Source organism: Eretmochelys imbricata, chromosome 3 (genome assembly GCF_965152235.1).
Source record: "Eretmochelys imbricata isolate rEreImb1 chromosome 3, rEreImb1.hap1, whole genome shotgun sequence".
Classification (NCBI taxonomy): Eukaryota; Metazoa; Chordata; order Testudines; family Cheloniidae; genus Eretmochelys; species Eretmochelys imbricata.
In genome coordinates, this window is record NC_135574.1 from 157,498,654 (window position 1) to 157,513,674 (window position 15,021).

Below are 15,021 nucleotides of genomic sequence, written 5' to 3' on the forward strand. Positions count from 1 at the left end.
CCACCACTTGTCTACCCTGTCTCTCTCATATCCTGGGACCAACACAACCACAACAATACAGCAAACAAATGTATTATTGTTATGTAATGACATTTCCCAGAGTAAAGACCTGCTTATGGACTCATCAAGATCTGTAATGTCTGGCTTTACAAGCTAATATGCCCAGAATCTCCTTCTATTGTTTCTAGTCTGTATTTGTTTCTGATCAGAAGCTGGGATAAAGAAGATGATAGTTGTTCTTTTGGATTTATATTTGTATTGACCAGTCTTTTTATTTTTCTTTCAGCACTTGAACACAAATAACGCATAAAGATTATGAGCAAAATTCACTATTGCTGTTAGCAGACAAACCTGTGAAATAATGGATTTCTCCAGTTTACTGTAACAATATATTTTGGCTTGGTTACTGAAACCTGGTCTACACTAGAAAATTAAATCAGATTAACTAAATCCCTTGGGGTGTGAAAAATCCACACTCCTGAGCAGCATAGTTAAGCCAACCTAACCCCCAGTGTAGACACTATTAAATTGACAAAAGAATTCTTCTGTTGACCTAGCTATTGCCTCTCGGGAAGGTGCAATATCTACAGCGATGGAAGAAGCCCTCCCATTGGTGTAGGCAGCGTCTACACTGAAGCGGTGCAGCGGTGCTGCTGTAGCATTTCAAATGTAGACAAGCTCTGAGCAATCCATAGCCACCATATAAAATTCTCACTCATGCTGCAGCTGCCATTGTCAGACCATATTCTGAGACAGGTCTGAATGACGCATAAATAGCATCTGAATGAGTTGGCAGCATATACCTTCTTGGTAGAGGGCACTGCTCCCCTCCAAATTTGACTTTGCCTCACCCCCTCCAGTGCCATGAATAAACAGGAAAAAATAAATATCTTGTTCTTCCTAGGTGGCTGTTTCTCCATTCTGCTGCCTGCCTACAACACCACTGCTGTTCTCAGAGCTCCCACTCCCCAGAACTTCCATCTGTTGTCTGCCTACTGCATCAATGATGGCCCCAGAGTGCTTGCACCTCAGATCTTCCACCCACAGAACCAATAATGTCCCCAGAGCTGCTGGGGAGCTTTCATCTGTTGCCTGCCATGCTCCCACGGTTGCTCCTAGAGCACCTGCTTACTAGCATTCCCATCCACTGGGAGACTGTACCTTTCCTGTCCTCAGAGCTTTATTCTGCCTGCTCTTGGTCCACGGTACCACAAATATATCTTGAGCTCCAAGTCCCCACTGCATCTATTCACCTATCCTGACCCTTCTGTTCAAGCTGTGATAGATATTGCAACCACATGTAATATCTTTGGAGACCATATTGTATTAAATGTATATATCTTTGTGGCCCAGGGATTGTATGTAACTCCAGGAAGGAGAGTTATTACAGCTCCTCTAGGAACCAAAAACAGTGGGGAGACAATTAAGGTGAATCACTTAGATTGTAAACACCTCTAGAGAGGTGCCACACCCTGGGGAGGTTTGCATGTACTGGTTCTAGCTGGGTTTTCCTGAGACCAATAGACAAAGCAAGGGCCTTTGATATCAAAAGGCTAGGTTTAACTGGCTCAGGGCCTTCTTTCTCATCCACCAAGTGGACAGGACCTTCTGTCCAAGGAGGCCCCACCTCTTACAGAAGGGTTGGAAAGACATTGGCCTACTAAGGGCCCCATAAGACCGATGCATGACTTCTGGGAAGCTTTTAGCATGCATATGGAATATTTTATTATATGTTTTATATGTAACTTGTTTATATGTTTTATATGTAATGCTTTTACCTTAAGAACACATGTACTTGTTTAGAAGGAGCTGTGTTAACTTGTAACTTTGCTGGCAATATGCTGTTCACAGCCCTTGGAGAGAAAGCAAAGCACAGGTGCTGGCTTTTAGGCAGGCTGGTTTGTTGGGGATATCACAATGTAGGCAGGGAACTGTGCAGCCTTAAAACCCCTGGTGAGAAGGGAGAGAGACATGGGTCTCCACCCAAGACAGGTGACAACTAGGAGCTGGAAACTTTAAGTGGGTGCCCTCGCGGAATCATGGAGAGGGGAATACAGGTACAGTTACTCTGAAACCGTGACACAAACCACTTACAGATGGTCCTTCTCAGTTACTTCCTGAACACTTGTATGTTATTTGCCATTGTGCTTCAAGAGAAGAGCTAGGTTCTGCTCTCCTTTAAAGGAAGAGTGCCATGACTTATAAGACACACTTAGCATCTGATGAGCAACCAGTTGCAAGTAACTAGGCAAATCTGCGTTTGTGCTAGAGAGCGGAGAATGAGAGCTGATAACTGCTGATGACCCAAAGGATGGAAACTGCAGACGTCTACACACATAACTTGAAGTAATGGCCCTTTTGGCAGCTCCTGGATTTTATGGCTATGCCTGCAGCTTTACAAGCTATGTTGTCATCTTCTCAGATCACAAAGCAATCAATGGTTGGAGAGGTGCTTTTGAAACCCCATATCTTTTTATTTTGTTACTGAAGCATCTTAGACTCTGCAGCATTTTGACTCTGCAGCAGTCCTGTATATCTCCTGGGTGTTGGATGAATACCAAATGACATTGTTTCCTCTTTTCCATAATATACGCATTCTGGAATTTGCTTCTTGTGTAAAGTTCTTGGTAAATAGGTCAATATCTACTAAATATAGGTCACCTTATCAGCTAAAATCATGTTCCTGCACCTTTGGCAACTGACTCCCTTCCCAGAAGTATACTGAACATACAGTGCCATATCAGGTTTCTGTGACGTAAAGCTTAGGGATATTTAATAAAATAATGCTGTAGTATAGTGTGAAGGGCAGAAATCGTATATAAATTTTACTTCAGCAGCAAAGTTCTGCAGTAGAATCCCGATTTTACGACACTGATGTTATGAACAACCGGTTGCATAAATCATTTTTCCTGGTGGAAAAACACCTGTATCCCTCGATCAAGAAGCTACACATATGTACTTGGCAGTGAGTAGAACGCATGTGCACTCAGAACTGAAGTGTGTTATTTCACCAGTGGCTACAGGTACACTATGTTCATATAAGATTGTAAGATACACTGCATACATTTGTTACCATTCACTATGTACATTGTCACTGAATAATTTGCACATTAAGTTACGCACTGTACCTACTGTAATTTTTAAATGTTCAATTTTTTGAACTTTCTGATTCTTTGAACACCGCTCTGCAATGCCCAGTTAGTTCATGACATTGGGATTCTTCTGTAATGATCTCCATCACGGTGGAATTTACAGCAAGTTATGTAAGTTATATATTGACCTAATTAACTATAGTTCCACATTGACTGTACATGCAGGTGTCTACAACAGAGATCAAACCTGGGAGCTTCAGCAACCTTGTTAATTAGGGAGAATGCTAAGATTATAGTCTGTGCCCAGAAGGATAAGGATGATCTGTGCATTCACTACAGAGCCACTATATTGCAAGTGGACACTACCTGAGCTAAACTGAAAGACCTGTCGTACAAGTCAGCAGAAACTACAGGATTTTGTCCATTCACATCTGCACTCAAGTGACTTTCTGTGATCTAGTCTGGCATTTACACACATAGAGATCACACAGGGTCAGATTATGCTCCTGAGATATATGGACAGAAGTGCTTCGCTACCTGCAGATCTCCCCTGAAATCTGTGGCGGTTAACATCGAAACACCACCACCCTGAGGCAGCTCGGAGAGGGCTCTCTGTGGTTTAGGTTCCATATGGGGAAAGAAAGCTGAGAATGTGTGGGCGGATGGGTCACACCAGATCCTAGGACACACATATTCCATCCAACTTGCTTTCTGGCTCTGATGAGTTTCAGAGAAACTGTATTAACTCCCCCTTTAAAAGGAATGGGGGAACAGCTGTAGCCATTGGGACCATGCTGGCAGGGAGCTGGGAGAGGGGTTTTCGTTCCCTAAAGCCACCCATGTAGAGGCACAAAGCTGTGATGTGGATGCCACTGGTCTCCTGTGGGATAAGGTGGACAGTGGGGCTGGTAAGGTGTAGAAGGACCTCTCTGGAACCCAGTGCAATTTTCCTCCTCCTGTGAGTTTTACCCCAAGAGGGGCTTCCTGGGCCAGTTATAATGGCACAACTATGCAGTGGTCTAGAAGATAAGGGTATAAAGCGCCTCAGCTGCTTTAACGTCAAGGTTAAACCTCTCTAGAGCCTGGAAGTGAACAAGCAGGCAATGGGCTGACCTGACCGATGCCTCACTAGATGCCAGCAGGTTTCAGAGTAACAGCCGTGTTAGTCTGTATTCGCAAAAAGAAAAGGAGTACTTGTGGCACCTTAGAGACTAACCAATTTATTTGAGCATGAGCTTTCGTGAGCTACAGCTGTAGCTCACGAAAGCTCATGCTCAAATAAATTGGTTAGTCTCTAAGGTGCCACAAGTACTCCTTTTCTAGATGCCAGCAGACGTTCCCCACCCTTAGGTGCCCCTGGACTGCAGAGACTCGCCCAGCAGCGCCGCCAAGGAGCGGTATATGCGGGGGGCCGCCCTCCCCCTACTATACAGCGCGGCTCGGGCAGGGGACGCCACGTGACACCCTCTCTTCCCCCGCCCGCCTCTGGCTACGTCCTTCCTCCCATTGATACACCGTAGCGAGCCGGAACGCCCCGAGCCCCGCCAGGCAGCCTCAATCGATCGCCGAACGGCGGCTCGGGCGGCTAGGCTGAGCCCGGGTGGATCGCGCGGCACTCGGCTCGCGCGGGGGGGGCGGTCGGTCGGTCGGTCGCTGTCTCTGTCTCTGGGCGCTGCTGCTGCTGCTGCGCTGCCCGCGCCCCCGGCCGCCATGGCGGAGCCGGCGGACAAGCTGTACCGGGCCGAGTACGCCAAGAGCGGCCGCGCCTCCTGCAAGAAATGCGGGGAGAGCATCGCCAAGGACTCGCTGCGCCTGGCCATCATGGTGCAGGTACCGCGTGGGCACAGGGGAGCCGGCCCCGCCCACGGGCCCCGCGGCTGCCGCGCCGCCTGCCTGGCAGCTCCTGGGGGGGGGGGCCGCGCGGCCTCGGCCGCCGCGTGCCGCTTTGCGCCGGGGGCGCGGGGCCCGCCCCATTCGTCCGTCCCTCCCCCGCGGGCCGCGCAGGCTGCAGAGCGGCCCGGGTGCGGCACGCGCCGGGCCAGCGCAGCTCTTCGCGGCACGCGGGGCTGGCCCTCCCCGGCGCGGCGCTGGGCAGCTCCGGCCGCGGGGCGGGGCGGGGCTCGTGCGGGTTCCCAGCCCGCTCGGTCGCCCCGCGTTGTCCGCCGCCGTCGTTGTGGCCGGGATTTGTGCCCGCGGGCCAGATGGCGGCTCCCTGGGTGGTTGTGCGGGGGGGTTTTGGGGGGGCGGTGCCGGAGGGAATTCCGACTCGACTCCGGCGGAGTTGCGGCAGGTCGCTCAAGTGCGGGGAGTCGGTAGCGTGTGTGCGGGCCTGCGTTTGCTTGCAAGCTCGCGTGAAGCCCCCTGTGCTCGTAAGGAGGGGGCGCTGATTGTGGTGGGATGTTGTGCTCTGTGCACATCGGGCAGAAAAAAGAACAGGAGGACTTGTGGCACCTTAGAGACTAGCACATTTGTTTGAGCATAAGCGTCCGATATGAAAGCTTATGCTCACGAAAGCTTATGCTCAAATAAATTGGTTAGTCTCTGAGGTGCCGCAAGTCCTCCTGTTCTTTTTGCGGATACTGACTAACACGGCTGCTAATCTGAAATTTGTCATCAGGCAGAAGAAATGACTTGATTTCCCACTACCCTTACAAGGGTGCATTCGAAGTGCATCGGCTGAAAGGAGCAAGAATGCAATGCAATATGAAGGGCAGACAGCATGTTAAAATCTCGCAGATTATTGCGTTGTCACAGCTTTATTTTGCTGTGGCTGTTTGATGGAATAAAACAAAGAAAACCTTAAGTTGTGTACTAGATGGCTTCCATTTTAATTTCATCGCCCTGTTTGTTTGAATTGAATTAGTTAAATTGAATTTGTTAGCAGATTTCGCAGGAAGATGTGATTTATTGAGTTGGGGGAAAGCAATAGAAATTCTATCCCTTGTTCTCACAGTCCATGTGATCCTGGACACTTAACTGTTCGTTAACTTCCTGACTGGGCAATATTTGTCCTTTTCCCCTCAATATTATTGTTTTGTGAGTTGCTTATCATTTGCTGAACACATTACAATGCTCTGTTTACCTCAGTCTGCAGCTTGGAGACATTTATGTGGAGACAAATAATTGGAGATGGGGAGGGCTGGAGATCAAAACGATGCATACAGTTGAAGTGTAAGCTCAGTCTCCTGAAGAGCTGTGGAGGTTTTTTCACTTACATTCTTTCCTTTTCCTGGGCAGCTTAATGCATGTGTTTGAGAATGTTGTTTGTTACTGGCCTAAATCTTCCCTCCTGACAATCTGTGGATGAGTTTAACCTATTTATAGTGGCAGCTTGCATCTCCGTGCCCTCGCTCCCCCATCTCTGCATTTTTAATAAAGTCTGTATTGCCACCCTAGCAGTGCATTCTCACACTTTGCTCTGCTTTTCCCCATGGTCTGATGAAAAGTGTGGTGTTCAGGGAAACTTGTGTTTGACTAGTGTGGTTTAAAAAAAAATAAAAAAAAATATGTAACCAGCCTTTCATCTCAGACCCTGTCTGTACTTTTAAACATAACCATGTTTAAATACGGCTTGCCCTCCGCTGCCTTATAGAACATTGCTTCTTACCTGTCTGGAAAGGAAAGAAACCTGTTGGATAAAGAAGTTTTAGCTTAGGGCTTCTAGCCTACGACTTTTAGTGTAGGGCAAGCGTAGGCCCAGTACAGTACTAGTATTATAAGCACTGCCTCCTCTAGTCTTCGTTGGAGGAGTTTAGTGGTGATGAAAACACTAGTGGCAGCTGATGCCTTGTCTACCAAAGTGCTAGTACAGAGAGATATAGGCATTTACCAAGGTTAAAATGTGCTTATGATGCCTCATGACTTTTTTTCAGTCCACACAGGCAGGAGGAATACATATTATAAGGGCTGTCAAGTGATGAAAAAAATTAATCACGATTAATCATGCTGTTAAACAACAATAGAATACCATTTATTTTAAATATTTTTGGATGTTTACTACATTTTCAAGTATATTAATTTCAATTACAACACAAAATACAAAGTGTACAGTGCTCATTTTATATCTTTATTACAGATATTTGCACTGTAAAAAACAAACAAAAAAGATTTTTCAGTTCACCTCATACAAGTACTGTAGTGCAATCTCTTTATCGTGAAAGTTGAACTTACAAATGTAGAATTGTTTTTTAAAAAAACTGCATTCTAAAATAAAACAATGTAAAACTTTAAGAGCATAGAAGTCCACTCAGTCCTACTTCTTGTCAGCCAATCACTCAGACAAACAAGGTTGGTTACAATTTGCAGGAGCTAATGCTGCCTGCTTCTTGTTTACAATGTCACCTGAAAGTGAGAACAGGTGTTCACATGGCACTGTTGTAGCTGGTGTTTCGAGATATTTATGTGCCAGACAGGGTGGATTTGGTTTAAATCAAATTGATTTAAATCATGACTCGATTTAATCATGGATTTCTACATAAAAGTGCATTCTTGTTGGTTGTTACCAACCTGAAGATCCTGCATGTTCAGACATGATCCTTTCATCATTTCAATGCAGCTCCCTCCTGAGAGGGAACACTTCTCATGATGTTATTTCATTTGGGCTACCAGACCTTGCATTTCTTTGTTGCACTGTTTGCATTTTGCTCGCATGCCTGTCTTACCCACAGGTAGAGGAACTTCATTAAAATGTTCCCAAACTGGGTCTCTTTTCCGGCCTGCTGCCATTACAGGTTTTTCCTTCTAGTGAGAAAATGGTATGGTAGATCTCAAATCAATGAAGGCTACACTCAGAAAGACCTCAAGACTTCTGGAGTATGCTCCTCAAACAGTTTCACTTTTGTTTTTACTGCCTATCCCTCTCTTCTCACATTTATCTCCAGACTTCTCCTTGTCCAGATCTATTCCGCACCTAACAATCTTCTATTCATTAAAGTTTTTGAAACTTTGCACTTTTAGAGAGAGGTAAGGGATTGACACTGTGTACACAAATTTGCAGAGGGACAATAGGGTTGAGGTCTGTTATTTCTCACCTTTATATATTATATTATTTATTTTAAAACATTTTTGCTGTTTAACAAGCATGTTATCTCTGGAGACACAACTCCACAGTTTGAGAACTGCAAAACTAAGCATCTCTGATGGTATCTTCTCGACTGAGCACTGAGTCCCATTGGGTAGATAGAAAGATTAACCTAAATAATGTATACAGAAGCTGCTGGAACCCTATAAGGTTCGGTCCCTAATCCATGACTCATTTATTGGACTCATTTACAAACTTTTCTTAAAAAGAAAAGGAGTACTTGTGGCACCTTAGAGACTAACCAATTTATTTGAGCATAAGCTTTCGTGAGCTACAACTCCGATGAAGTGATCTGTAGCTCACGAAAGCTTATGCTCAAATAAATTGGTTAGTCTCTAAGGTGCCACAAGTACTCCTTTTCTTTTTGCGAATACAGACTAACATGGCTGTTACTCTGATACTTTTCTTAGACATTACATGAATATATTGTCTCATACTATAGAATTAAAATTTATAATCTCTATTCCATGATGAGATACATTATAGCTCAAAGATATCTTAATTATTTTATTTATATTTATTATTATTATTTTTAGATAGGTTTTTTCCTATAAAAAGCATTTTATAAAAAAATCCAATTGAAATTTAAAAAAATCGATTTTTAATTTTTTTTAAAAAAATCATTGATTTTTATCCACCCTGGTGCCAGATGGGCTAAAGTTTCATATGTCCCTTTGTGCTTCAACCACATTCCAGAGGACATGCTTCCATGCTGAGATGGGTTCTGCCTGATAACGATCCAAAGCAGTGCGGATCCACACATGTTCATTTTCATCATCTGAGTCAGATGTCACCAGCAGAAGGTTGATTTTCTTTTTTGGTGGTTTGGGTTCTGTAGTTTCCTCATCAGAGTGTTGCTCTTTTAAGACTTCCAAAAGCATGCTCCACACCCCGTCCGTTTCAGATTTTGGACGGCACTTCAGATTCTTAAACCTTGGGTAGAGTGCTGTAGCTATTTTTAGAAATCTCAGTTTGGTACCTTATTTGAGTTTTGTCAAATCTGCTGTGAAAGTGTTCTTAAAATGAAATGTGCTGGGTCATCATCCGAGACTACTATATAACATGAAATATATGCAGAAAGCGGGTAAAACAGAGCAGGAGAAATACAATTCTCCCCTCAAGGAGTACAGTCACTGATTAAATTGACGTATTATTTTTTTTAATGAGCATTATCAGCATGGAAGCATGTCCTTTGGAATGGTGGCCGAAGCATGAGGGGGCGTACGAATGTTTAGCATATCTGGCATGTAAATACCTTGCAATGCTGGTTACAAAAATGCCGTGCATACGCCTGTTCTCACTTTCAGGTGACATTGTAAATAAGAAGTGGGCAGCAGTATCTCCCGTCAATGTAAACAAACTTGTATGTCTTAGCAATTGGCAGAATAAGAAGTAGGACTGAGTGGACTTGTGGGCTCTAAGGTTTTACACTGCTTTGTTTTTGAGTGGAGTTGTGTAACCAAAAAAAAAATCTGCATTTGTAAGTTATACTTTCACGATAAAGAGATTGCACTTCAGTACTTGTATGAAGTGAACAGAAAAATACTATTTCTTTTATCATTTTTACAGTTCATATATTTGTAATAAAAAATAATATAAAGTGAGCACTGTATACTTTGTATTCTGTGTTGTAATTGAAATCAATATTGAAAATGTAGAAAAACATCCAAAAATATTTAATACATTTTAATTGGTATTCTAAGTGTGATTAATCGCAATTAATTTTTTTGAGTTAATCTCGTGAGTTAACTGCGATTAATTGACAGCCCTACATATTATGTCATAATCATAGTTTGGCCACATCCATGATTAAACCTGGTTATTTTTGTAGCATAGAGGTATTTTATTCTTCTTTTCTTGGAATGAACACATTCCTAAATGGCTCTTCATTCCTTATTTTTTCCTTGATACCAAGTGCTATCTGTAGGCTTGGACAAGGCTGCCTTCTGAAATTAATACTGTGTAATATGCACAGTTAAGTTTCATATTAGAATATTATTGAAATTTGGAGGTCTTTTGCAGGGCACTAATACAAGGTCTCTTTCAGTCTTTTTGAGAGCGAGGAGGAGGCATTGGGGATAGGATTAAACACATTTAATTAATTTGACATTTTTGCACTATGGAACAAATACATCAGACTTTTGTATTCTGGCCTCCTCCACTAAAGCGTCTAGGTAACTTATAGTAATTGGAACTCACAATAAAACCTTACTAATTGGGACACTGGATAATTCACAGACAAATTAGTATTCTCCCTTCACGCCTCAGCAGAGATTTAATAATGCCATAGCAAAGTCTCAATCTTAGTAATTAAGACTAGTGTTTTACAGAACACTCACTGGTGTAACAGAGCATTGCAAATAATTAGAACTAAACTGCAATGATCAGATTACATGAATGTTATTTTGTAAAGGACTGTCCTCTTAAATTTATTTACTTAGTTGGTAAGGGCTTTGTCAAACTCCCATTAAAGTCAAGGCAAAGAGTCCTGTTGACTTCAGTGGAAGTTGGATCAGGCAAAATCCACTAATTCATATTAGGCTTCTAATCATTAGTGGGAGTTAATGAGGTTCTACCATATATGAGGATCTTAGATTATGAACACTATTGCTCATGATAACTCTGAGGTAGAGTGTTGTTCCCATTTTGCAGTTGGGGAAACTGAGGCACAAGGGATGAGGGTAAGTGACAAGGAGGATGGGGGCCATGGCCCTCCCACTTTTTGAAAGTGGAGGGACGAGGCCTGTCATTTTTTGCCATGGGACTCTACCCCCTGAGGCCCAACCCCCCAGCCAGGCCAACAGCTGGTGGAGCTTGGCCAGGGAGCCCGGGAAGTTGTGGGTAGCCATGCAGACCCTTCACCTGCCTGGGGTGTGGAGGGAGACCGAGAACAGTCCCCGACCCGTGTTCCCGCCCCCCAGGCTCCCTGGCCAGGGCAGGTGGAGGGTCCGTGCTGGCTCCCCACACCTGCCTGGCTGCACGGCTCTTATCATGACTGGGCTACAGCTCCAAGGCTCGACCCCACGGCTGGAGTGGGGTTGGAATAAGAGCCACGCTGGTAGTTGTGAGGAACCTGGGTCCCTCCACCTGCCCTGGGTGGCTGGTTGACAGGTGAGGCCTCCAGGGGAAGAGTGGGAGTGGGCAGGGCCTCTGGGGGAAGACAATTGGCCTTGAGGGGGGCTGGGGCCTCCCCCCACTTTTGGGAAGGCTCTGCTGCCCTAGTAAGTGGTTTGTCCAAAATGTTGCAGCAAGCCAGTGGTAGAGCTGGGAATAGAACCCAAGAGTCGGCTGCTAGACTCAGACCCCCGTGCCTCTGCTGGAAAAACAGTGGTATAAAAGGCTGAAAAGGTTCTAAGAGCCTTTTGGCCACCCAAGGTGGCAGAAGTCGGTCAGATTTGGCATGTTTTGCCAAAATACAGAGGGGTAGGAAAGGCCTGGTATGAAAAGCACCATGACAAAAAGGCAGCTGTTTGCTTTGTAACTCACAGGACATTTTAAAAATCATTCTGATGATTAATTTTTTTGAAAATGTACTGTTACGCTGTGCAGCTTTCTTGGCTCTCTCAGCCCCATTGTGGAGAGAGGCCTAACTTCTGTTGCTGAGGCCACGCCTTTGCTTCCACTAAGTAAGGTTACATTCCAGAGTTGAGCACTTCACAAATTCCTCAACAGGAGACGTTTCAGATAAGTGCCAGCTACCCTAGCTATTGCTAGTGTGATTGCATTCTGATCCAATGGAAGTAGCACAATAAGGAGATCTCTTCTCATTAGGGCATTGCTTGAAAAATCTGCCCTACACCCTCTAGCCTGAGGACTGAGCCTTTTAGCCACTGTGAGAAATACTTGCAGCCTTCTCCCGCTTCCTAAGAGGCACTGATACACTTCTAGTTGTTTCCATTAGATATGCATATCTTGTTTTGTTCCCATAATAGGGATATTTGTATTTATTTAGCTCTGTAAAATACAAAACCTCAATTTATTAAACTTCCTTTGCATTTTTTCTTCCTTCCTTTCCCCTTCACTCCTCTTCTTTCACTCCTACCACAATATAGCTTGGTATCTTTTCCACCAGCTCTTTTTATGTCTGCTCTGTTTCCTCTCTTGCCCCCACTTTATACCATTCCTTTCTCATTTTCTGCCATTGTTTGATGTACTCCCACCTTCCTCCATGTTGTTTTTCAATCTTTCCCTCTTCCCCATGCTGTTATTCTCCCCACCATGCTCTCAGCTTACCACCATATGCATGTAACTTATTCACCAGCTCCATATTCTGCTCCACCTCCCCCCCACAGCAAAAGGTTCCTGCTTCCCCTTCAGCAAAACAACTATCAGAGCCCTGCTCCTCAGCAGCTCTTCCAGGGTCCCATCTCCTTCACAGCTCTCCAGCCTGGACATCTTCTGGTTTCTGCACTTGTAGGGTCCTTCTCCTGAGCAGCCCTACATTTTCCTTCCTAGCTCTTCCATCAGTCTGGGAGAGAGGGAGGCAGGCAGGCAGGCATTTACGCTGCTCTGTGTCAATGCAGCCTGGTCATGTGCCCCATCTAGAACTTGCACCCTGGGCCAAGTGAGCTTTTTATCCTGTGCATTAGAACGGTGCTACAGTAGGAAGTTTTGTGCTTCATTCAAGAAGGGCTGCATTGAGATGGGGTGTGCAATGAGCCCTAAGATTTCATTTCCTTTCATCTTCAGAATGGAAACTACATATTACCCCGTGCTTCAGTCTGAGCCCACCTGTAATTAGCTCACACTTGTGACATCTTCAAATGAGATGGAAATCCTCAGTGTATCGTATGAGACGTGCCTGTTACTTAGCTTTCCCTTCATGCTGAAGGGAACGTTCTGAGTGAGAAATGAAAGGAATTTAGGGAGGAGAACCAAGTCAATATCAGCATCAGCACTTCTCCCATTGCAAGAAGTTCCCTACCATCTTAACCATAACAGGACAGAATCTTAATTGCACATCCCACCCACAAATAGCAGCTCCAGAGCATTACACCTCATATCAACAGGATACAGGTTGGTTCACAGGCCTAGAAAACATGACCTATGAGGGAAGATTGAAAAAATTGGGTTTATTTAGCCTGGAGAAGAGAAGACTGAGAGGGACATAACAGTTTTCAAGTACATAAAAGGTGGTTACAAGGAAGAGGGAGGTAAACTGTTCTTGTTAACCTCTGAAGCTAGGACAAGAAGTAATGGACTTAAATAGCAGCAAGAGTGGTTTCGGCTGGACATTAGGGAAGAACTTCCTAATTGTCAAGGTGGTTAAGCATTGGAGTAAATTGCCTAGGGAGGTTGTAGAATCTCCGTCACTGGAGATTTTTAAGAGCAGGTTAGACAAACACCTGTCAGGGATGGTCTAGATAATATTTAGTCCTGCCATGAGTGCAGGGGACTGGACTAGATGTCCTCTCGAGGTCCCTTCCAGTCCTGTGATTCTGTGATTCCTAACTCACGTAGAGAAGCACTCATTGACTCCTACAGTGGTTCCTTAGACTTAGAGGACTTTCTGTTTAAGCACTGACCTGGCCTGACCCTGCTTGGCAGTCAGAGAGTTTGTCTGGCTGAAAGTAAGAGACACACACACCAGCTGATTAAGAAAAAATCCACAGTGACTATAATATGACTGCTATGGATGATATAAAAATAGTGACATCAAGAAGAGAGCTCTGTCCCCTGTAGAGATGGGAGGGGAATTCACTACTTTTAGTGCCAGGAGGGAGGTGTGTAGAACAAGTGGAAAGAGGGAACAGAGTCTGTTTGATGAAGGCAGGGACAATGGGAGTCAGGAGTCCTAGGTTCTATTCCTGACTCTACCACTAATTCACCGTGTAGCTTTAAGTTCGGTGCCTCCATGCCCCCTGAGGAAAACAGTGGGCTCTGTTTTACTATACCGGTGCTGCGTCTGTAAAAGCGTAATGAAACACATTTCTCTCTCCCCTCCCCCCCACACACATACATACAGCATGAAAAGCCCTAAGGACAGTAAATTCAAAGCATTACTGAGCAGATAGTGATGTAGTTTGATGGTTTTAATTGGAAATTAAAGCTAATGTTTGCAGACGGATGAGACACCGTGCTTCTCAGATGTAAACCTCTCAGGTTAGGGATTACCTGCCAAAGATCACACATCCATTTTGCATATTAAAAATCAATGTTACCTAAAAGTGAGAGATCACACTCTCCTCTTCCTGAGGCTGCAAATGTTGCCAAAGCATCCTCTTCAGTACTTAGCAGGGGGCCCTCCGGTGCTTAACAGTGCTGCTCTGGCAGAGTGTGTGGGGTAAAACCAAAGGGCTCTGATATGGAGCCCTCTTCTTCAAATGCAAAATAATTCTGGGAGTGAAGGTGTGATATAAGGGAGCTGGGTTGAAACCTCAAGGCACCCTTGGAAAAGGGAAAAGCTTCACACCAATCAGTGACAATCTGAAGTATATTTCTTATCCGAATACATACAAAATACTCCCCATTCACCTACTCCTGCACACAAGCTTGGAAAAACAGGACCCTCACAGGTCACTTTATGGGCACATATGCAGTTAAGGCAAGTTGTAACCTCCCAGCTAAATTAAGATCTCCCTGTTCACGTAGAGCTTGTTTTCAGATGGCTGTGCTGAACACTCCCCCAGGCGCCGTTTCTCACTTAGAATAGTGCTGTCATGATTCTGTCAATGTTTTGTTTTGAGTAATGTGGGAAAGGGAAGAAAGTTAAGAGTTAGTTGTAACATGGGTGAAGTTCTCCCTCTGTAAAGCACCCTTGTGACCCTGCTCTTAGTGGCAGGTCAGTTTAGTGGTACTGCCATAGGATTCTGAATTCTTGTACCTTGTCCTAAATCCCTGCGTGTGGTT

The 15,021-nt window shown here is 44.5% G+C and overlaps 1 protein-coding gene across 1 annotated transcript in view; it reads left to right on the forward strand.

The window, feature by feature from the left end:
- The first annotated feature begins 4,706 nt into the window (after window positions 1–4,706).
- PARP1 (poly(ADP-ribose) polymerase 1) overlaps window positions 4,707–15,021 on the forward strand; it is a 53,429-nt gene continuing 43,114 nt past the window's right edge. The window contains exon 1 of the mRNA XM_077813671.1: window positions 4,707–4,922. Coding sequence (XP_077669797.1) covers window positions 4,803–4,922 — 120 coding nt within the window. The 5' untranslated portion in view covers window positions 4,707–4,802. The remainder of the gene's footprint in view (window positions 4,923–15,021) is intronic.